General features: G+C 39.6%; 1 protein-coding gene across 5 annotated transcripts; it reads right to left on the bottom strand.

Moving 5' to 3' along the window:
- On the bottom strand, positions 1–23,688 carry LOC102110335 (glycerol-3-phosphate acyltransferase 3). Of its 5 annotated transcripts, XM_088056424.1 has the most exons (14): positions 23,565–23,688; positions 23,165–23,343; positions 22,366–22,481; positions 6,466–6,538; positions 4,707–4,977; positions 4,382–4,456; positions 3,988–4,077; positions 3,581–3,674; positions 3,185–3,300; positions 2,456–2,511; positions 2,024–2,109; positions 1,243–1,371; positions 737–816; positions 1–335 (listed from the first exon to the last, which is right to left on the bottom strand). In XM_088056424.1, the coding sequence occupies exons 4-14, from the start codon at positions 6,491–6,493 to the stop codon at positions 221–223; spliced, it is 1,140 nt and encodes a 379-aa protein (XP_087912550.1). In that variant the 5' UTR covers positions 6,494–6,538; positions 22,366–22,481; positions 23,165–23,343; positions 23,565–23,688; the 3' UTR covers positions 1–220. The 5 variants fall into 5 exon arrangements, with proteins under 5 accessions (XP_087912550.1, XP_087912551.1, XP_087912549.1 ...); XM_088056425.1 differs by lacking the exon at positions 23,565–23,688 and having other exon boundaries at positions 22,366–22,545; positions 23,165–23,227; XM_088056423.1 differs by lacking the exons at positions 22,366–22,481; positions 23,165–23,343; positions 23,565–23,688 and adding an exon at positions 13,630–13,811.
- Between the last annotated feature and the right edge of the window lie 865 nt (positions 23,689–24,553).

A 24,553-nucleotide genomic window follows, 5' to 3' on the forward strand; every position in this document is an offset into this window, starting at 1 on the left:
TTCTCAGCATCACAGGGAATTTTATTAGCATATTTTATTTCCCTATTTATAAAATTCTAGTACTTTTCTTTAAATAAGGATATCTCTTTATGGTTTTCCTGCAGTGTCACATGCAAAATATCTTACAGGGACAGAAGGAAAACATGTTGGGTTTAATATAAAAACAGTCTATTCTCTGGTAGAGATAAGTCATGGAAAAATGAGATAAAATAAATAGCATTTAACAAATATTTCTGTTTTCCACAGATACATTTTGTATTACTATCTGACAATATTTTTTCTGTTGCTCTTCCTTGAAAGACTCTTTGACCTTTTTCCTTTTCAGTCCCCCATCCCTGAAAGATATAGAAAAGAAACAGCCTTAAACTCACTTCAGGGTCAAGGCAGGAAAACATTACTATATTTAGACTATGTAGTCAAAGAAATTTCCACTCTTAATATTCTCTAAGTGATTTATACTGCCAAGACTTACTACACCACAATGCCCTCCTTTTAACCCCAGCTTTTAACAGGCAAGTAATCAATTTTCACCTAATACTGCTTGCTGTCTAGATCCACCTGTCAGCTTTGTTTCTATCACTATATTATTCTGATGTAATTGTTCAAGTAATAAAGTAATGTTTTCTGAATCAGAGATGGACGACAGTGCAAATAAAACAAATTTTAAAGGATTCCATGCTAATGTTTCAGAATACAGAACACCTTTGAAAACAATTCCAGAGGTGTTGCTTCTTACCAAGGAAGCACAGACATTCCTGCCTGAGCAGCAATGACAGCCTTCACTCTGTCAGCAAAGTGAACAGCATCTTCTTCTTCCTGAAAAAATATATGAATTAAGTGCTTTACGACATAGACATTATCTCTGTGCCTCCTTTAAAGAGACAGCTTTTGTCACACAGCAGGCACTGGGGTTTATGACAGACCCACAAGCCAAATGTGAGCTGCAGGGGAGTTCCAGCTGATTCTGGTTTGCCATTATTTGGTGCCAAAAAGAACTACATGGGAGGCTCTCTGGTTTCTGGCACCCCTCAAATAACACAGCCTGAGGTCCCAGGTCTAGACAGACCAGAGGATGCATCCCATATTAATCCATGCTCACTTAAAATTAAGACTTCAGTGTTGCTTCCTGGCCTTTGTCCATTAAGTTATCAATAAAGATTCAGAACACCTTGTGTAGTAATGCAGACCTCCTTCCAGACAACATTTCACAAGCACTTTCAAAACATACAAAAGCATAAGAACCTCTTTGACCATCGGTGGCAGGTACCACACATTGCAGACAATAGCCCAGCTGGTTAACACATTAAAAGCATAGGTCATCACGGAATGCTTTGTGCTGTTCCAGAAGGCATCTCCAAAGCGAGGGTCATACTGGAAGAAAAGAAAAATAAGCTCCCTTGGTTTAAATCACATAAACTGCTTTTTTTTTTTTTTTTGCCACAAAGTCACAATGCAACTTATTAAATATGGGGAAAATCTAATCACACCTCCTGAAAGCATCAGCAAATTCAGAGTAAAGCTCCAACATTTTTTACAAGTTTCTAACAGCTAACCTTTACAATGCATGAACCCAAACTGTGACAGACCTGTTGAAACACAACTATAGCAAAAGATTTATTCAAAACATAAAAACTTGTCATCTGCAGATATGCTGACTACAAAGATTTCCTTGACAATGCTCGCACCAGTTTTAACAACTTCCATAAGATCAGGCAACATTATAGTTCCATAAAAAGTAACTAATATTTTCAGATGTAGAGTGACCTGGCTAAAGCTACTCAGAGAGACTTGAAAGTGCCAAGAAAACTGCCTTTATCCTCAGAGCATACAAAGAGCCAGGATAGAAATTACATGTTTCCCATACTGCTTAAAACCACAAGAAGTTTCTGTCTCTCAAGGCTTATTCAGTACTTTATGCACACCAAACATATCTCTTTTCAGGGCTTACACATGAACAGCTTCTCTGACCTGAGAAGCATTTGCAAACAATCCTTCCATGTTTGGAAAACTGCAGTTACAGTACCTTGATTGCTACTGGATGGATGGTTCCTCCTACCTCAAAGCTTCCCTTCTTAAACATCATTACTGATGTGTTGTTAATGCAGGTGCCTGGTCAGAATTAAAATAGATGAAGGGCTTAATCCACTCTGAGAAAAGTATCAGGAAATGAATCTTAAACTGTCTTAAGAAGACTTAGCTGTTAAAGGAGAAAGTAAGCTTTACTTCTGGAGTATAATCCCAGAGCCTTGTATGTCTCCATTACGTTATATGCTAAAGCAAATAAACTGCCATGAAACTGTTGTAAAATACTAGAACCTGACTTTTAATATCTCACAAGAACTAATTAATTCTACAAACTAAAAACAAATATCTCACTTATAAAGACTAGGTATAATAAACTGCACTCAATGGCAAGAAGTGAGAAGAGCAATAAAATCAATAAGTTGCTTCCTACCTTCTGGGAAAATTAAAATGGGTAACTTGGCCTTATCTGCAATGTGTTCTCTAATTCTGTGGAGAGAAAATAAAATTCCAGTGCATACTTCATATTTATGTTTGTCCAAGAATCTAAACATCCATTACCTCTTACACAGGATAAGAAAATCCCTAGTGCCAATTGCCCTTTGCCCAGTCAGTTGCCTCAGCTGGAATATGTTCTGGTTTCAGGCCTTTATCTCAGTATCTCTTGCTAATTAAAAAAGTAGATTTTCTACAAAGCTGTATGAAGTTCCATCTTATCATTTTAACCAGAGAATGGTGGTACTTGAAGCGTGTGAAAATAACTTCACAGATTCCAATTATTAATGCAGTCAAACTTATTTAGACTGAAATATATTCCAAATTTCTAGTTTTCATGCTTTCTAGGTTCACAACATCAGTTTTAAATGTATCTAATGATTCTCCACATTAAGTATCTTACTACATTTGCTGTGCATCACTTAAAACCACAAATATCACCACTAAGCAGATTACTGACACTAAAATCTGTCATTTTCCAAGACAACTATCTTTCCTATAACTCAAGAGCATGGAGCTCCTCTTCAGCCTGCATTAAAGAACAAAATCAAAACACCATACATCACAAAAAAGAAAAAAAAAGGCAACTGATGACAAAAAAATGACAACACTGATGACAAATTACCACACCTGACCAGACAATGAAGCAAACACCTCATTATCTTACTTTTTCCTCACCAGGTGACGGTCTTTCATTTCTGAGCGTTCAAACAAGACATGCTGAGAGGTTTGCATGCAGGATTTTTGAATAAGTCCCATAAACCCTCCATGTACCTGGCCAACCTACAAGCCCAAAAGAAACTTGTTACAAAGCAAACACACACACTTAAATGATTAAATTCTAAATAGATTAAAGCATTTCTAAGCTTATTGACATATTATAGCAATCCCCTTGGTCATAAATGTCCACACATCTGCCTGCATCTGTTTTTTTGCAGTCTAGAATGCAAGTTTGAATGCTGTCAAATCCCAGTCTTTCTACCGGGAAGTTTATCCTCTTACCCAATACTAAATCTATGGATATCTCAACATTACTGATATTCACCAACTGTTTTGTTCATACCAAGGAATAGCATCCATCACTGGCCAGGATTAGAACATCTAGTGGAGATGTGTGGTTGGCAACACAGATGCCTCCTTCCTGTGGTTTGTTTTCCCTGCAATGACAACAGTAAAAATAATTAGTTAATGTTTATTCTCCAGACTACAGACCCAATCAGGTGACAAGCGCCAAAAAATATCTAAGTGTCTAAAGACGGTACTACATCATCTACACACACCCTGCCAGTACACAACAGGAAACACTGTAGAGCATGTGAACATCCTGACAGAGTCTGGATGATCCAAACAGCTTTTTGGATCAAGTTGTACCAGGCAGTAATGGAATAAGAATCCTGCTCCAAAACTTGAGATGTTAAATACTACAAATAACAAATTCCAGACTAACAAGGGCAACATGGCAGCACTCACCTGTTGTGGAAATGAACAAGGCCACTCAGACATCGGACACCTAAGGTGGCACATATCATCTGGACCTGGTTGCTCAGCCAGCCTTTAACTCTGAAAGAAATGAAGCCATAGATACATTTCCAGTTTTATGGAGTTACACATGCAATGTAAACTCCCTGAGTTATCCCCAATTGCTGTTACTACAAAGACCATACTAAGGCTCACACTGCATGTCTGCTTTCAGGTGCCATTGCCATTAACTCTCTCTCACAACGCTCTAATTTTACAGGAGAGAAAAAGTCACCCCATGATAGTCCACATCAATCCTCTGGACTCCAGCAGAGTGTTCCAACTACCAGTTCAAATCCTTAAAGAAACACAGAAGAAATTGAAAAAGCCCTCAGCACACACCTACCTGCCATTTGGGAACTGTCCTACTACTGTAGTGGCCAACACCAGCAACAGGACACTGAAAACAGACAAGCAGATGCTACAAAGTAAAATAATCTTAATTAACACCAAGAAGCAAAACTGGAGGAGTATGCAAGAAGGTAATCTTATTTGGCCCTTTGATCCACTACACAATGCTTCTTTGCAGCATTAATAACATCTAACTAGCAACAAACCACTCACTAACTAGCACACAAACCTCCTTCCTCCACTAGCCAATAGTATATTATTTCCCAGCTTCTGTAAAATGTACCATGAAAAACGATCCCGGCAAACTCTGTCTGGCTCACCGGAAAGGCAGCAGGAGGCAATACCGAATTATGATGCCAGTGACCCACACAGCAGCCAGTTTCCAACTGACATGGTGCAAGTTGGCATTGGTTCTGCTGAGGAGATTCCAGGACAGCAGCTCCTCGGAGCAGAACCGTGGAGTGACTTCATCTTCTGCAACTGCCTCGCAGCCCTTCTTGGAGAAGTACATGATATCAGCAAGGCTGAAACATCCTTGGTACCGGCCAACAATCTCCTCTTCCATGGGGGTCTCATCTCTCTGGATGATCCCTGCATGATCATGAGGAAATGAGCCTTCCTTCCACATGGTGAAATGAACAATATGGATTCCAAAGAGAGTCATATATATGTCAAATACATGTGCTTTTTAGAAACAGCTCTTCTACTCAAGCACCATAATGGCATTGCTATGCCTCATTCATGTACTGATAGTTCATTCCACAAGTTGTTTCTCTAATCCTATGCCATATAATGCCCCTAAGTTGCTGAGGAAGGAGAAAAGGATTCCGATCAAGCTGCAAATAAAACCTTGAGCACAACACCTGCTTCACTGTAGTTTACCAAATAATATAGGCACTCACAGCTAGAAATGTCACCTATACACTGCCAAGATGACAGATCCCTCCTGGTGCCCTGACTCAAATTCAGGCAGTTTGTATGATTGTTGTTCTTGCTACTGTTGATTAGCTTTATTGTCTCCCAGCTGTAAAAAACACCTTCCTCTGTATTTTCTTTCTTGGAACCTTATACCTTCCCCCATCCCTTCTTCATTAAGAATCACTTCACTACCAAGAAACTTGAAAGTGCCTGGATTTCCACCACCCCAGACATACAAAGCATTACACAGACACATTGTGCAGGAAGAATGACAACACATTCTTGCTTTGCTATTTGCAAAATCATACCCCATAGGACAGCCACACAGCAAGTCTGATAGCTGAGCTCAGGTCACTCTGAGACCAAATTCTTATCTGGCTAGTTACAGTAATTGAAGTTTTCTTGGTTCATACCAGCTAACACTTGGCTTTTTTTTTTTTTTTTTTTTTGAGTGTGTATATTGGATGACATTAAATATGCATTGTAAAAAGACAATTTATCTTGATCAACCAACCTACCTCCCCCCTCATCAGAATCACAAAACTTTCCCCCATCTGTACTTTAGTAAAACCTTCAACTTTCAGGAAGTCATCAGGCCAGAAAATTATTAGCTGACAAATAAAGAGCCTACACGACTAATGACTAATGGCACTACAAGTAAAAGGATAACTATGAGAACTTAACCCACTCCCATGTGGTCAAAGAAAGGAAAAATAGTTAGGGGAAAAAAATTATTTGGATTTTATCATCATATCTAGAAAAGGATGCTGTAACTCTTTTACTTGAGAGACCCTGGATTTTTTGCATTCTAGGAGTTACAAGAAGCAAAAGATAACCATGCAGAGCCATGTCAAGCACAAAGAACACTCGTTCCTCCTAATCCTGTAAAGAGAGAGCTGATGAAGCCAGAAAGCAAAAAACTTATGAAAACAGGGATGTTTCCCAAATGTTTATCAGCAACATCTTTCTATACCCACACTAGTCTCTAATTCCTTTTATTCACGAAACTCAATCAGAGATTATCTTTTTTATAACATGTTTATGTAGGTTTGTAACTTCAATGGATATTTGCTCATCAAACTCCTTTCCAAGTAAGTAAGATAAATAGTTGTCTTTTTACAAAATTAATAGTGCTGTGTCCCCTTCATCCAGAGATCTTACCAGTGGAGATTAAATTTTCAAGTGCCATCGCCTTCTGCTTTTTTACTCCCTCCTCAATCTGCAGGGTGGCCCACTGTTCCCAAAACAAGAAAAGTAGATGTTGATGGTTTTCATTTCATCATTTCCAGACATTCTGCAATTACCTCAGGTGAATTGTCTGAGCCTCTTTTACCCCTGCCAGGTCTCAGATTTTCATTTTTCAAATTCAGCCTGAAGGGTGCCCTGCATGCCTCCTGTTTAATTTGTTACATAGACAACCTTTTGCCATTTCCAGGAAAAATTATTTGGCTCAAACTTCTTTTCACGACACAGGCAGTCGGTTTTTTCTGGGGTCCAACAAATTACTGAGCTACCTATGAGACCATAGATCCAATGTGTCCAAAACTCTCTCCTCTCCAGTTAGCTTTAGGCGATAGGATTATACAAAGTAATACCACTGACATTAGAGACATGCCAGAAAAACAGATCTAAAAAAATGAACCTTAAAGAACAAAAGAGATTACCTGATTTTGAGGGCATTCAAGTGGTCTCTGTTGACAGAAAACAGAGCTGGCAACATTTTGTATCAATAGTATTTCAGAAGGTAGCAGCTTTGGTAATGAGCTTTCACCCTTCCCTGTATTCATATTTTTGAGCTAAACCGTTTCTTCTCCATGTGTAGGGCATCATAAAAGTCTCAATTAGCAAAATTAAATAAAAAAGTGTGCCTGATTTTTTTTTTCCTAGTTTTGAATGTTTTCATCGTACATACATAGACATATAAATAGTAGCTTTCATAAGTACTGAAATTGGGCTGTATTTATGTCCACCTGTTAGGCAGGTGGCCTAACAAAGGGCACAGGATGCTTGAGCATAGGCTCTTCTCATTATTAAAGACTCAGTGACCCACTCAGTTTATGCCTTCACCTGATATTAAAGGTTCCCATCTACAAGAGATAATGATAATCCATCTGCTTCATATAAACTCTTGCTAAACACCCTATTTCCCTCTAGCTGACATGTGCAGCTACACAAGCCACCACAAAGCTGATCTCAAATAGTTCCTACTACATTATAACAAGTCTCATGTGCAAACACTAGCCAGCTTTGTGCCACCCTTAAGTCTTGCATGCTTTCTACCAGCTCTTTCTGTAGCTATTAAAGTTAACTCAGTAACAAAATTTACACTTTGCCTTGACATAATTAGGATATTTTAGTAACCTTTAGCTGACCCTTTCTTTTTACCAGCCATCATAAAATAAAAGAAAAAATTGAAGGCAGAATAGGCTTTGATGTGGTATTTTAAACTCCATACAAACCATCTTTAATAACACCATAAAGTAAACAACCCCCCCAAAAAATAAATTAAAAAACCCACACCACAGACCGTCATCTTGTCTATACTTCCCAATTATTCTCCTGAAAAGGTCAACAGGTACATCATCTCTCACAATCTTTCACAACACATGGAGAGTCATTCAGAATGGTGGAGCCAGGGGATGTCATGAAAACAGCAGCCCACACACTGAGAAATGAAAGAACATACAGAACAGGTACAGGAACGTTGCAAAAGAGAGTAAAGGCAGACATGGAAAATTTAACCTCTTTAAAAAATACTGCTGGTCCTCATCCCTTCCCCAACATCCTTTAGGATAGTTGCATAGCACAAGGGAGGAAAAAGCATAAAGTATAAAATATAAAATATTTGAGACTGACAAATAAAGCCTTCTGCCTTAGTCTCTGCTTTCCTGTCTCCTGTCTGCCATCCTTATCTTGCCTATCATTGTCCTCCTACATAAAAAAGCACCTGCCAACTGGCCAGCACTGCCAGAAATGAGCTTGCTCATACTGTCCTGAAGGATCTGGAATACCTCCAGGAGGCTGGCTTTTGATTCCCACATAGAAAAAGGATGACAATCACTGATCAAGCTGACTCCAAAAATACACATTAACTAATCTAAATGAGCAAGACAAGTCAAAGCCCAAAAATGTATAGAGCTTACTAGTAAATTATAAAATAGTGCCTCCTAGCACAGAGAAAGAGTGGGGCAAAAGTGGCAGACTTTAACTAAATATTCAAGGCTACAAAAGCAGTGTCTAAGAAAGATGAGGAAGAGCTTTCAAAGGCTGAACAGGGCTCATTAGCTTGGAAAAGAGCTGGCTGAGATGGATTAAAACAGGCGTCTACAAAGTTTGGACTGGCACAGAGCAGGTGCTTAGGGAACAGTTATCAGTTTTCTCTTCTACTACAAGAATTGAGTTTTACCATGAGAAAGCTTTGGGCAGAGTGTGTGAGCAAGAAAAAAGGCAATATATTTCCACAAACCATCACAGGACACAAAATTCCCCTAACTCATGGCTTGGCACGGGAGGCTGAAGCACAAGCAGTGAGGTGGGAATACAGCTGTACTGTCACGCAGGTCTTGGGCTTTCAGTCAAACCATGGAATTGACACCTGTCAAAGCCATCTGTCTGGGTCAAACTCTAGACTAATTAACTCTGGGGTGGCTACTGAGTTGTTCTGCATTTGGTAGCATCTGTATGTATAATCTGTTTTCAAAAATGAAATAAGGCTTTGTGATCACCTTTGTATTGCACAGTATTGAGACAGAACTGTCACACTGGTCTTCATTGCAAAACAGTAATGAAAGGATGTTTTAAATACCTTACAAAAAAACCACAGATGTTGCAACACAGAATTTAAGTATTAAATGTAGCAACTTCATTCCTACGTTTGCTGACTGAATGAGAGCTCAGGGTTGTGTTTTCCTCACTCTCATTTCTGAAGTGATGAGGACACAAGGAGTCCGAACACCACACAGTTGATCCCACCTGGAATACTGAATACTTGACAGCTTAATTCCAACAGCCCATTTGTTTGAGCTTCCTGTAATTACATTCTAAACAAAATGAGGGTGCCCAATATTTCATTATGTTAATTACTGTCTTCACAGGACATGACATGAAACAAAACGTGGAATGTTCATTTTCTGAAAATTCGTTTCTTGCAGGATTTTTCCTCCCTTTTCCCTCTCAAGTACAGCTCAATACTCCATTTTTCCATACTATGTAATAATTCAGTTTTGCCTCTCTCCCCGTATTTTAATACCTCTTCTCCCATATTCTCATAAAAGGTTTTTCTAATTACTCATTACATGAACTTTTTGCAATCTTTTCCTCATGTGTGACAAAGGCTTTGGGGCAATTCTTCTATGTAAAGTCTTCCATTATGGTGGTGAAGAGAAGGTTGGTAGGTTTTTAGCACAAAATAAAATCACCATCTGAGATCAAGCACTCATGACCTCTTCATCCAACAGTGGTTTCTGCCTGGCCTCATTTCCCCTTGCCCATCACAAACTTGAACCCAGATGAAATGGTGTGTTACACTCAGTGTCTGAGAGGATGTCATTGTCCACCCTCAGACTGTGAAAAGGACTCACAAATCTCCCAGCTGCTCCATGAGTACTTATGAAATGGGTTGAGAATGGTTTCTTTGGGATAAAAGCACAGGTATAATTTACTTGAGTTTTGATGGAGAGGCCAGCTAAGGATAACCATGTACTTAGAAGCACACCAGTGCAGTTTTTCACCAGCTGAAGTGTCTGACATCTGCCATACTCCAGTAGGAGTTTACAGCATATAAACTACCTGAGTGTGCAAGTGTGCTCTCAATGCAAAAACTACTCACAATTTTTAGCTGGCTGATTTCTTTTTCTCAAGAAGCAACAATGCTCCAATTTAATACAGAAGTTCAGATCTGGTAAAACTCCAAGAATATTTCTTGGCAAATGGAGCTGCAGCTGTTTAATGTGTTTCTTTGACTCTTCATAGGGCTCTGAGAGCACGGCATAGATTTCACCCTAGCAAATGCATCTTCTTTTGCAATTGCTGGAGTAACATCCCTGGCACAGATTTGCTAATATTCTCATCTCCAACAAACCCCAGGATGGACAAAGCTCAGAGAAAAGACATTATTTACAAATAAAAGTTATCATGCGTAAAAGTGAAAAAATAAGCCAAGCAAAACGCAAACCACATTCACCTTTATAATTTCCAGAAATATTTGAAGGATAAATTAAGGGTAATAATAATAATTATAGGCTAGCAGATATGCAATTGAGACTTTTCTCTATTGGAGGTCTTTTGCTATTTTATTATCCATATGTCCTCAAAAAAAACCAAAAAAAACCAGAAAACCAAACAAAAAACCAACCACAAAAAGCACCTGCAAACAAAAACAGTCACCCCAAATTTTCAAATCTAGAATCTTGCTTTTATAAAATGATTCATTTTCTTTCTAAAATAACAAGTATCTATATTCCTTGATAGAAAAGCAGCAGAGGGCAAAAAATATTTCCATACATGATTACATCTTTCCCATTTATTCTAATCACCATTCACAGTGCTAAAATACTTCAGTGAAGTCAAGAAATCAAAGTAATTTATCATATGCCACCATTATTCATTGCTTAGTGATAGATCTGAAAACTTGAGGTTTATTCTAAAACACCTTTTTTGTTCCCAGCAAATTAAGTAAGATCTAAAGATAAACTTTCTTTGAAAACAAAACTTTAAAAAATATTTTTTGACTTTGGAGTCCTTGATTTCAGTCTCCACTCTTCTATTTTTCTCAAGTTGTCAAACATGGAGGAAAATAAAACATGCTTTTCCTCTGCTCAGCTGTAAGAAACAGAAAAAAACTCCTTAGGTGAGAAGTTTTCTATTAATTTTGCTGGTCTACATAACAGACTAAGTCAAACACAACACAATGGAGAGACCAGCCATAGTGTTCAAGGTTGGATTTTTGCTGAAGCATCACCCAGTTGTTTGGCACTTCCTAGAGCAGTGATAATCCTGCAATATAGTCAGTAGTGTGCCAATATGTGATAATAAGCATCTTCAGCATTTCCAGCTCAGCTCTCTGGGAAGGCATCCTGTTTCACCATTCCAGAAGACAACAGGAACCACAGATAGTCTCCGTGCATTATCCCATTAACCGTATCGCAGGAATACAACACCACAGCTAGAAACCAGTCAACACCTCTCTGGGCTTTCTGTGTCAGGTTGTTCATATCTCAAACAAGCCTGCATTAAGACTGACTTATCCCAAGCTGCAGTTTTGGCCGTATTCTGCTGAAAAAGCCCCATGACTCCAAGAATAGGCCCAGCAATTCCTTTAACCTAGCATTTTCCAGTCCTACCCTTTCTTCCAAAGAGCCTAGTGAGCCACATCACAAGCAAAGGGGACCTAACATCCCCTCCCCATCCTTTCTCCCTCCCATTTCCCACCAACCCCAAGATACTCTTGTGGCACAATGAGAAGCATTTGACAATACTTCAACGAAAACCATTGGAATTAATTATAAGATGAAAACAGAGGAAACTCCTTTTTTGCCCACAGGACAATTAGGGAACAGCTTTGGACAAAAGAACAAAATGAGCCAGCCTAAACAGCAGTGCATGGAGTTGTGCTGTTCCTGTTATTAGACGCTGTGGCACCAGGGAGCTAGACACAAAAGGCTATAACTGATCACATAACATTTTTATTTTTCAATATATTGATCCTCCACACTGTGAGCATGGAATTATCATGCTCGTAACCTGTTTCAAAAACTGTGGAGAGAAAAATGCTTAATGTGCTTTATGAAAGAAGTGCCTTCCTACATAAAACACACACTGAGTGGGTCAAAGGTCTCTTAAAGTTGGGAAATGCACAGGGAAAAAAAACCCAGAAATTATTTTTGATGCTCACAAACTACAGCAGCAAAGCTGTCCAGAGACAGGTTTGATAAGATAGTAGCTCTTAATTAGGGCATGAATAGGAATTTAATTAGCATACCACTGGCTGATTAAAAAATATTTCACATATAAAGGCCAGTATTACATACAGCCACCACAGACAGCCATTGCCCACTGACATCAGTATCTGAAAAAATAACTAATCCCTAAATTTTGCAATCTGCTAAATGTGCACTGTGCTAAACGATGTTCATACAACGGTAAGGAGATAGTGCCCAAGAGCTCTTGATCAGTATTAAAACAAATAAACAACCTTCCCCAAACCCACAAACAAGCAAACAAAAAACCCCCAACAACAACAAATTAAAGAGAACATGAGACAAATAAAAGACAGAATTGACAAGGTAAGATGGTCATGATATTAACTGTATTACACTGCTACAGACGTGTTCTACTGCAAAACAAATTACTCCAACGACTTAATAATAATAGCCACAATAATAGTAACATGTTTTCTGTCACAAGTAGAAAGTATATTCACAGAAAGCAGGTTTATGCCAGAAGCATAAAGTTAATCTATTGGAAAATGGAAATGCCTCACTGTTCAATATGATGAATTCACAGCACCTACTTCTGGCTAATAATGGATATCAAAAGTCAAACTTGAAAAACTAAATCAGATTCTGGCTTATAAAAAGCCCCAGAAACATTTTAATGATAGAAGCAGATCAGGATATTAGCCGTGATCTGTTTATCTCTAGAAAAATTACATTTTTAGAAGGTTGCAGACATGTTCCTTTAAGACTTGTACAGCAGAAGTTAACTGCTAGATCCCCCAGATTTATAACTGGGTGAAGCAAAGACACAGAATCAATGTTCTTACCTGGAGTATTAATTCCATGCTATTAAAACAATCCAAGTAAAACCACTGAAACTGATATACATCTAAAACACATGTTTTTATTACTTACCAACTTCCACAAACTAATAGATCTTTTTCTTTATACTTGACTTGTCATGAGTATTCTACTTGCATAAAGCATTCTAACAAGTATGAACTAGAAGAAAGTACCATGGAATCTCTACTTTTACCCCAAAAAACCCTCAAACCAGTAGCAGATTATAAACCAGCACATAACTAGATATCATTAAAGACACCCCTCAAAAGATTATCACATAAAGTACAGCTGCAAACAACACATGCAAGTTAATGGATTTTTTTCTGTTGACTTTTATGGCATTTCTATCAAATGTACACATTTTTATTTTTTTTATTAAACATGTCCTGTAGCAGACACATACCTTTTGAATCTACTTCGCAACTTACCTCTAATATTTTAATTACAATTTTCACATAGAAATGAGAAATCCCCAGTGACACTCGAAACATCGAAGGCAACAAAATTAATGCCACAAACAAAATCATCCAGATAGACAAAATCTTGCCTTCTGCAAGGCCATGGTCTTCTCTATTTTCTTCCATGTTTGCTCCTCCAAAATGCCAACCAGCTGCCTTTCTGAGAATATATGCTCATCTGTAGTGGAAAATCTAGCAAGCTTCAAGAGATAGAGGCAAATAAAAATTACACATTCTAAGAGCCACAGCTGTCTCTAGGAGAAGGCTGTTGCTCACTGAAGACTGACACTACCGATACTCTCAATGGTAAGGTAATTTCTACCCTTTGTCCCGCCCTAACTCCACCCACTTCCTTGTAATTGATAAGCATTAGCTCACCAGGGGAGAAGGAAAAAAAAACATGATAAGTAATAATATATGTTAGATAATTAGATGCTGCCAATAAGGATCCTTGTCAATGTGACAACTGGTTTTCACAAGGTGTCCTGCCAATAAATTACAATGCAGAACTACGTGGGTGTGTTTTTCAGACTGCCTAAAATCTTCTCTTCTAAACCTTATTAATACACATGAAGCATTCCTCCAGCTGACGTTTGTACAAATCTGTGACTTATTCAGTTAGGTTTTCTATTTCATGGTGAGATAACTGCCTTGTTTTGGTATTCAAGCAAATGAGTGAAACAGAAGCTTGAGGTTCAAGTCAGGTTTTTTCTGATTTATTTTGTTTTTTAATAACAAGTATGAAATGAGGATGCAAGTTTCAGCAGGCAAGGACTGAGAAGACAATAAACCTGCTCTCTCCACTCTATCTCTATCAGAAATTAGCCAAAAAGCCTGTATTACAAGGTTACAAAATACACTGTGGTGAAGTAACAAGCCATCTATCTTTGCACCTATTCAACTACAGAATTGAAATGCAAGAGATAATCTCCTTCTAGCCTATCAAATTCCTATAATTTAATTCGGTATTTTTTAGAAAATACTCTGCTCAACCCCTTACAGACGCCCCTCTCCTGCCTTTTTGTGTGCATCAGAGATGATACAAAGGTGAATAACTAGAACCTCAGGGGAGCCCACCAGCTGCTCGTTTACTTCTTTACTATCTTCCCACAGAACAAATTAACCAGTCTTGGTGGAATGTGCATTTAAAACACAACTTCCAAGATAGTGACATACCAATCCACAAAAGATCTTTCCTTTGCCAATACTTACATTGGTGTGTTTGTCTGAAGCTGGGCCTGTCCTTTTAAAATAGTCCCATCCCCAAGTACCATTGCTTGATTTGTGTTGTGGAGTAGATGGGTTCCTTAGAAATGGAAGCAGCCCCAAAGATCCTGTGTAGATCAGGGCACCCAAAACTGTCCAGGCAGTAAGAGAAGCACAGCTGTTAGAGGGGGCTGCACCACCTCTAACTTACACCATGCACCCAGGTACCAGCATGTAGATTCCTGATACTTGCAAGCCCATGTGAATCCATTAAATGCTTCTTGTGCTGCATAGTGAGTCAAGTAGCTTCTGTACCTTCAGATTTGCCGCTGCATGATATCCGTCAGGTCTTTCAAATTACATTGCAAGTTATCCAGCAATATAACTTCTCTTTTGCATATTTTCATTAGTTAGCTTCTTTACTTTCTCTCCCCTTGTTGGCTGTCTTCTGAGCCTTCTGTATCCTCTGCAAAAGCTCACTGGTTTGTTTTTTAAGTGTTTCTGTCTTCCCAATGATCTTCCTCTCAGTGGCAACCTTGAGCCCCTCACTCTCCACACTGCTGCTGCCAGGTACACCATTAACCACTATTTCTCACCTGCCTCCCAAAAGGCTTCTTTGGGAGCAATGCTCCATTGTAAAACAGCTTTGCCCACCCATTTCTCTTTAGCTACCATTCCTTATTCCCCTTTCTGGTCTCTCCCTCGAGTGGCTTGCCCAGCTAACACATGTTCCCTAGCATGGCCTTTGGTGGAGCGCTGGAGGAGAGAACATTGATCCACCTGGCAGCACCTGTGAATAGCTACCACCATCAGCCTTGGCACAGGGGATCAGTATGCCCCTTGTCTGGGTGCTAAAAACCCTGTGGGTGGGTGGAGGTAATTTCTGGGACATGATTTGAGGCAGGAAAGGTGGGAAAAATGAAGTATTGCAAGGAACAGGAATATGTAGCCATTCATTTGGTGGGATGCCTCAGCAATAAGTTTAGGCACACACAAGACAGATAATTTCTTAAAAGCATAGAGGGAAAGACAGACTTCCCTAGCCTGGATGGGAGGAAGAAGCTTCCTCTCCTGGATAAGGGAGAGTTTTTTTTCATCCTGTGAAACCATATAAAGAACTGAAGAGTTTCTAGCAGCCTCTCTATTGAGGTGGTCAAACCATCTAGCCCAAAGATACTACAAGATCCATATGGCCAAGGCTCTTACATTTATTCTTTGCCTTATCCACTTTCTACCTCCCAAAATAATGAAAACCATTTTGATGTTCTTACTATTCTGTTACCATTGATGTCATGTGGATTGGAGAGAAAAAGAAACAATCAAACACACAAACAAAAAACCTGCACTTTAACTGCCCAAATTTGGAATGACACAAATATCAAGGCGATTCTGCACACCCACCTATTAACAGTATGGAGTAAAAATTCTAATTCAATGAAAAATTGTCCTAAAACCCATGTAGGAATGAATCTGAGTACTGGAACTTGTCCAATCATGACCAAGTAGTTCAATCTTATTAAATTTCTGCCAAAAATGGCTGCCAAAGCTTCTAAAGCATCTTTATGTTCTTGAGACCACGAGCATTAAAACAACTGAGACATGGTGGACTAAGCACTGTATGTCTTAACTCCAAAGCCCTTGAGACTGCTATAGAAGTGAATATGGATTTGAATTTTATCTCTTCCCTGAATGAAGGTAATGAACTTGCTCATGATTTGAAGAAAAAATGAAATTCTTTATTTCTCCAGGAAATTCATAACATAGCTTCCTATTTTTTGGTCAGAAATTTGGCATAGCTTTTTGAACCCCATCACAATAATTTGTTATTGTTGTTGTTGTTGTTGTTGTTGTTATCAATAATAATAATATTTCAGATGAGCCATAAAATGTCATTTTTATCAAATTCCAATGTGAACAGATATGCATCCAACACTAAGCTGAATAAATACTGTCACGTCGTGCAGCCCACACCACAAGGACAGGCCACAATTGCAACAGGTCAGCGTGGAAGAAAAGAGCAGGTGATGGGTCTTAGCTGGAAAATCCAAGGGTCCTTTAATATTAGCAGTGGAGCATTCCCGAACACAGCCACACTCTAAGACCCCAAACAAAGGATGATCCCAATTTATATACACTAGCTTTGAACTTTCTAGAAACATTCTAACCAATTATGAATGACCATGTAACTCATATTAATATAGTAACTCCCATGATCCAAGCAAATGAACTCACCCTAATTTAAACAATATCCCCAAACTTAGGGTGTTGCCTTCCATGGCCCCAGGTTGATCGCAGTCAGGGCTGGCCCACTGGCCGAATCAGGCCACCAGGCCACCACAAACTACAGTTTGTAATGTGGCTACATAAATTTCCACAGCAAAATAATTGCATCCACTGACTAAACAGAGCTTCTGCATGTCATTCTTTTGCCCTTTTTGTCCCTCTTACCAACAGCCAGCCTACTGCAATCATGTCTGTTTTGAAGCTGTGAAAAAGGCTTTATCCAGAAGTGGGAAGGTATTGCAAATAATTCAAACAAACATGCAGCAACAGAATGTAGCACTCATCTGTAAAGTCCAGTAAATAATGATGAATTTATACCAAATGACCACAAGCACTTTTTTATGGTGAAGTACCCCATATGTCAGGAAAACCCACCAGAAAATGTGCAAAATTCTCTGTTCATTTGGAAGAATGGAATCCAACTTAGAAGAAAGTGGTATGGATGACACAGGAGGAACCCAAGAGCAAAGCTCCCTTTAATTTAATGAATCTCAAATTGATACCCACAAGCATAAGAAATTCACTTGAAACAATTCCTGGTCTCCTAGGGAAATGAGAAGGAGATGGAATGGGCATCAGCTGCCTACTCTAGGTTCTAGACCCCTTGAAGTCATTCTACTGATTTCATATTGCAAAACATTGCCTATTGCCTAACTGCCAATTGTCAGAGGGAACCGGAATTATGACCCATTTATTTTTTCAATGTAAGAAGCAAACACAGCACTTAGCTGTGTCTACCTGTAGTGCCTCACATGGAAGGGTTAAATCAGGCATAAAGAGCCCTTTCCTGCACAGCAGTGGTTACACAGCAGTCAGCTTTTAAGCAGGTTCTACACTGTGAACAGATAAAATACTGCAGTGGGAGGTGACAGCTTTCAAGAAGTGGCACTATGGTTTTGCCTTCCCTCTGATACACAGAGGGAACACAGCCTGGAAATAACACTTGCCATGGTCTTCAAAAAGGAAGAATCACACAGTCATAGAAATTTTGGCAACCAGTCTTTCCAGGTATGCTTCCTTCCTATCCAACACTAACCATACCAGTGACTCCAAGGATATGTCAGGGGAGAGTTTGCAGCCTGCCTTTCTTGTAACACCTTTCTTATCAGATCACACAAACATCACATGTCACTAGCAGATACTGCTCCAAAGCAGCACTGACACATCAGCTTCAGCCAGGTGGTGCTTCAGATGCTGAAGTGTAGTGGTTTAGATTTGTTAATTTGAGTTTTTTGGTTAATGCACTAAATAGTGTGGAGGGTTTACTGTTGGCTAAAATTACTAGTGCACTTATTTATTTCTTGTTGTGAGATATGGATCAGGAGAAGGGTAAAACAGGTTTAAAACTTAAAAGGTATAAAGAAATTTTATTAATAGGATTACAAGAATAAGAAGCATTAGAATAAAACTTCTAGAACACTTTTCTTCTTTCTGCTTAATTTTGTTTTTCTTAGCTGATAATGTAGAGACAAAACTTGGGATGTTAAATTAGTACTAACTATACAATAGTCTTTTATTAGTTTTTGTAGGGAGAGGAGGGGGTTTTTTGTAATGCTATGGAAACTTTTTTACAAGAAACAGTTTTCTTGTGGTTTTTTTTTTTTTTCTATGAATAGCAGTTGTCTGGGAAAAGTTTTGTATTTTGTTTTTTTTTTTTTTTTATAGCTTTCCTACAGGAGTGTCTGTGGGTTATGAACTTATGGGGTATTATTTTAAGGATGAGTTGTTTAAAGGTAAAAGTTTTGTTTATTTGTCTTTGTGCTTATCTCTGGGAACAGAGGTTTTTTTTTCTTCTCTCCTCGGCAGGGTAAAGGGTCTTCATTATTTTCATTTCTTTTTTTGTTTAAGCTTCTTATGGGATCACAGCTACTCTAATTTCTGTTTGGCATTATTAATGGATGTTTCTGCTCACATCTGCAGTTTGAATACTTCATGCCCCCATACTCTCTTATGAATTAAAGGGAATACTTCAGTGTATTATTGTCTATCTCTATGGTACTACTAAAAGAGTTTTCAGTTCTATTTGGGTATTTCTTTATTCTCTTTTTATCTGAGGCTTGACTTTTTTTTACTGACTTAGGTGTTTTTACGTTGTTTTTTCACATGTGGCCATTCTTTTTCTCTCACCCGAGTGGAGAATTGTGGTCTGCAGTGCACTTTCAGTGCACCTGTGCACTGAAAGGGTTAATATCTCACCCAAGCTTGGAGATGGTCGTGGCCAGTGGCTGTAGCAGTCACGGTGCTGGATTTCAGGCTGAGCTGGGCATCTCCCTCTGTCCTGCAGCCGCTGGGAGGGGTTGCTCTGCCTGGGGCCCAGCGGGCAGGGGGAGGGCTCAGTGTGGGCAGGATGTCAGCAGCTGTGGCCCGGCCTGACCTGGGCTGGGGGCTCCCTGCCTCCTGTCCCCTGCCCGAGAGCCACTGGGGTCTGCCTCCACCCCGGTCGCACAGGCTGCAGGGGAGCGCGGCTGGCCCCACCAGAGCTCAGCTACATCTCCAGGCTGGAAGCAAAGAGAGAGATTTCTTGCGGTTTTAAAATGTGGATCTCACAGAAGCAGATCTAATTTTTAAATGGTATAAAATGTTGTTAGTTTTCAGAACTAGTCAGCTATTGGTCTTTCCCAGGCACAGAAGAAGGTCCTAACAGCTTTTCTTAAATAAATTACTTCTGTGAGTAGTTTCTTACTTCTTCCTTAAATGTTAATTAATGTGAAACTACTACATGAAGTAACACACTCCCTAAGGGTTAACGAAGAAGTATTTCTACCCCGGGCAAATGGCAATAATCATGACTGTCAATCAAAGTCAACCTTCTATCACTTGATCCTCTTTATAGGAAATATACAGGGTATAATTTTTACCTGTTTGGAGTAAGCAAACAGCAACATTTTCAAAAGCTGCTTGCATCCAGTGTACAGAAGTACATCCTGACATTGCCATTAGGCAGGGGAAGGTGTTACTATTGCTAAAATTATTCTTATCGTGAGATGTTACATAGTGATTCATGTCATTATGGAAACACACAATGGAATCAGTATAAACAGGAATACTGATATTAAAGTAAACATGGACATGAAACAAAGGAAAATATAGTGATTTCATTATTTAAATCCCTTTGCTGTGAATTGCTGGCTTTTGCTGTTATGTATTTTTGCCACAATGTAATTGCTTAGGAAATAATTATGAATTGTATCCACTCTTTATGTATAAAGAAAACAGTGGGCTTGTGCAAATGTGTAAAGCCTTGTTACTGCTGTTACCTGCTTGCTAGGAGTGTAAGCTGGCCACATGTTGGAGCTTTGTCCAGACCTGGTGGGGGCTCCCAGCCACTCCTGCTGAGGAGATAGCCAACATGTTTGGCCTTGCCTGGACTTGTACCCCAGCACAGAAGGCATGACACAGCCCAACAAGAAACTGCCTATAAAAGAGCCGGTGACCAGGGGTAAGGTGGATGTGTTGGTGGAGCGGAGACTCCCCGCATCCCCAGCGCTGCTTGCTTGTTCCTTACCAATGAATTAATAAATTGCCTTATTGATTGACCAACCCAATTGTGGTGAGCAATTTATAACATTCTGACTCTAGTTGTAGGGCTCTGTGGTATTTCTCTGTGAGTTTTGCCATGTTACAAAGCAGACTGATCTCTTTAGAAAAGCCTTGTAAGTCAATGACACAGAGTCAGACAGCAAACCTGGGCTGATTTACCAGCATCACTTAACATCCAGAGGTCCAGGATTATGTTTTGCAGGATAAGAGAGTCTTCAAATAGGACTGATCAGTACACTCTACACTCCAATAATTCTGATGAGTGTACTCAGAATGAAAACTACTAAGAACAAATCTTTTTCAAATAAACTTTAACCAGCTATAACAGCAACAAAAAGCCTTTTTTTTAGTTTTGCTTATGTCTTCTCAACATTTCAACTGCACATTTATTGAACTCCCTACCTGATTGCTACTCAAGGGTGAAATAATCTCTGGTAGTTTTACTTGTGGAAAATCCTCCAAAAGGCCAGAATAGCCTTAGAGGTCACCTATGCATAGTTAGCGGTGTCAGGTGCAATATTTATTTATGGAAAACACATTGTCTTCATGCACTGAAGTGCAAATATGTGCTCCTCTGCATTCTCACTCTAACTGAGCTATGTCTGCTGCTCTTTAGGTCTCTACAGATTCCATCTACACCACCAAACAGGAGTCTGTTTATATCTGACCAAAGTAAGATTGGGCTAATTACACTTTGGCCATCAACAGATGAACTATGAAAACACTGAGTAAGTATCTTTATCTACTATATCACTCATTAGGATGACTGTAACACATTTAGCTCTGGCCACAGAAACATTATTGTTTCCACACAAGATAAATTCAACAATTACAGAAAGTTATTTATTGTATCCTGTGGCTTACAACAGGCTTGAGTTTTTGTATCTCAAAACAGAGAAATCCACTACATCTTCTGATTACATTTGCTTGCCTCAGCAAGGTATAAATACCCACAGATGTGTAGGCATTGCATGGTTGTCAATGCATATCTCATATATTGTTTGTATAAATCTTGTATATGGTTTGTGTATCACTGACACTGAATGCAATAGATTAATGTGTCAATGCCTAACACTTATTGCATTGATTAAATACATACAATTTTCTCCCAGCTCTCACTTAGGAATGACTGCAAGCACAGCACAGCATCCTTTGGGAGAATTCCTCTATTGGGTCAGCATTTTGTTTCCACTTTCAACGTTTTCTCCCAAACAGCTATAGAAGCTTGCCCTATCATCGGTTCGTGTTGCCTCTACCACAGCAACATGGTCCATAATGGAATCATTTGCTGTCATATATCCCTTTAGATGGGTTGTACTTGTTACCCATTTGTTTAATACCACATGGTTTGCATTGCAAGAAATACATGCCAGCTCTTTCCTATCAACCTTGTCCATCATTCTGTACCACCCAGAGTCTTGTCATCCCCTTATTCAGAGATAGAACATTTATGAGTGTGTTGAGAAATTAAAGTCTTACTTGGTCCCTCTCTCCACTGTAACAACAGTCAAGAATCACAACAGTTTTCCCTTCTAAATACTGGCATTATTCACATATGTTTTAAATAATACTTAAATAATTTTATTTAAATGTAAATATGCCAGAACTAACCATTAAATCTTATTATAAATCTTGGGAAAAAAAATTAGGGGGAAAGAAACTGCACTGAAAATATTAACTTTATAATCAAAAATGTGAGACCTAAAAGCATGGAAATACCTCTTGAAAGACCACAGGTCCATACATCCTGTTTCAAGAGTCAGGAAATTAACGTCTAAGGCTAAGAATGTGCTTACCTGACTCAAACCTCCTGAGAGTGGCCCAGCTAGCTCAGTGATGAGGTTTCTCTTCACTTGGGTTTCGAGCCAACATATGTTTGTGGGGTTCACTGATTTTCTTCAAGAATTCGAGTCTATCAAGAGAGCAAAGAAATCGGCGGGGGACTCTCTCTCTGGTTTGCATTCCACAGTTTATTTCTGTGAAGGGGAATCCAAAGGATGAGAGAACAAGGATTTGGGGTCTGGGGGGTCTCTTTTAACAGGGTTTCTCGGAGGGAGGGAATGTCAGAGAAAGAACCAATTATTTTTCTCAGTTAGTACATCTTACAAACTTTCTACAAATCAAGGTTACACACACCAAGATAAGAAACAACAGACACCAACTTCTTCAAATGCCCACAGAGGTGTAGTATTCTCCATAGAGGGGCAGAGGGGGGAGGCTGGTTTCCTGGCAACACAGGGGGGAAAGAAAGGGAAGGGAAACATGCCCTCTCAGCTTCCATAGCTCAGAGATATTCTGGGACAGGAAAAACAGAGTTACAAACTTCCGTGTTGGTAGGAAGAGTCTCCTGGGCTAAAGAAATTTCAAGCAGCTGGAAATGCCAGCAGGGTCTCCCCTCCACTCCATCCGACTTCTCGCAGTGGAGCTGAGGAGAAAACCTTCAGTAACCATGGTAACTTGATGCCAGGTAAACAATTAGGAGAAAGAGAAGCTGAGAGGAAAATCACAACTAAAAGAGGGGAAAAGATATATTTCAAGCTATCAAGTACTAACATTAACTTAACAACATTCTAACAACTCTACCACAACACTTACCCATAGTCCTGATGAGGGATGAAATCAAACATTTGCTCTCCTGAAGTAAGGGAGTAAAACTCCTGAGACCTTTAGACCAGATCTCTGATCACATTTCAAAGAATGTAATCACTTGTAACTCTCTCTTCCTGAAATTGTTTTATAAGGCTTTCTTCTGGCTGATATGCCATAAACACCTGCTAGAATGGGGAAAAAAAATGTTACTACAAGTATTAAAAAGAAGTAAGATGTGACAACTCAAAAAATACAAAACATGCATTCTGTAGTACGGTTTACTGCTGTCAGACCATTATCTAACATCATCATTTTATTACATCGTTATCACATTTTATTAGGTTATTTACTCAGAAGATTCTCCCCACATTCTCAAAGAGCGGAGTGCACCTCCAGACATACTCACAGCTGCATGTCCCATTTCGAAATGCACAGCCTTGGTATGGACAGGAGCTCAGCCGGTGCCATGCCTCTTCATGCTGCATGACACAATCCTCCTACTCCAGAGATGGGAGCACGGCTCACTCCACCCACACTCCCAATGGGATGATGTGGGCTGGGAGCTCATTTTAAATGCTGATGTTTTGGTGAAAGCATCAAACTAAAGCTTGTAGTGCAGCTCAATGTGGTGGTTACATCAGCACAGATCCTACCCTTCAGCCCAGAGCTTGCAGACGGGGGACTGGGAGCAATGCATGAGGACAGGACGGCTTAATTAATCCTCGGGACAAACCCTTGAACTGCCCCTAAATTCTGCATCCTTTGTATCCAGTATCAATGGGCATCCTTCTCCCTAAGCTTTGTTAGGTCTCCCCCAGGTGAGACCATCAAAGCATATCCAACCCTAAACCTTAAGAAGACAATTCTACCAACAAGTAATTTGCCTTCCTAACAAGTGGTCATCAGTCAGAGTTTGCTTGTTAGCTGCTATTTTACAGTCTTAACCTGCACCACAGGAGGTTTATGCTGAACATTAGGGAGAATTTCTTCACAGAAACGGTGATTAGACAATCGGAATGGGAAGCCCAGGGAGGCGGTGGAGTCACTGTCCCTGAAGATGTTTATGGAAAGACTGGGCATGGTACTCAATGCCATGGTGTGGTTGACACCGTAGTGTTCAGTCACAGCTTGGGCTTGATGGTCTCAGAGGTCTTTTCCAACCTAATTGATTCCGTGACTGTTTCACGGATTAAATCTCCCTTCTTGTTGACTAAGCTTGAAAGCAGACAAAGATCAAACATCAGAGAACATCCTCTCTTGAGAACATTTTCCCAAATCCCTCATTTTGCAGCTGAGGAGGGATGCCGCGCCCGGCCGCAGGTCCGCGCTCCCCGCAGGCCGGGCCGCGGTGGGGCGGGCCGCGGGGGGCGCCGCTGCCGCCGGCGGCCGCTGGGG

This window comes from Pseudopodoces humilis, chromosome 6 (assembly GCF_049639895.1).
Source record: "Pseudopodoces humilis isolate 2021_Gansu_Grassland_sample_001 chromosome 6, ASM4963989v1, whole genome shotgun sequence".
NCBI lineage: Eukaryota > Metazoa > Chordata > Aves > Passeriformes > Paridae > Pseudopodoces > Pseudopodoces humilis.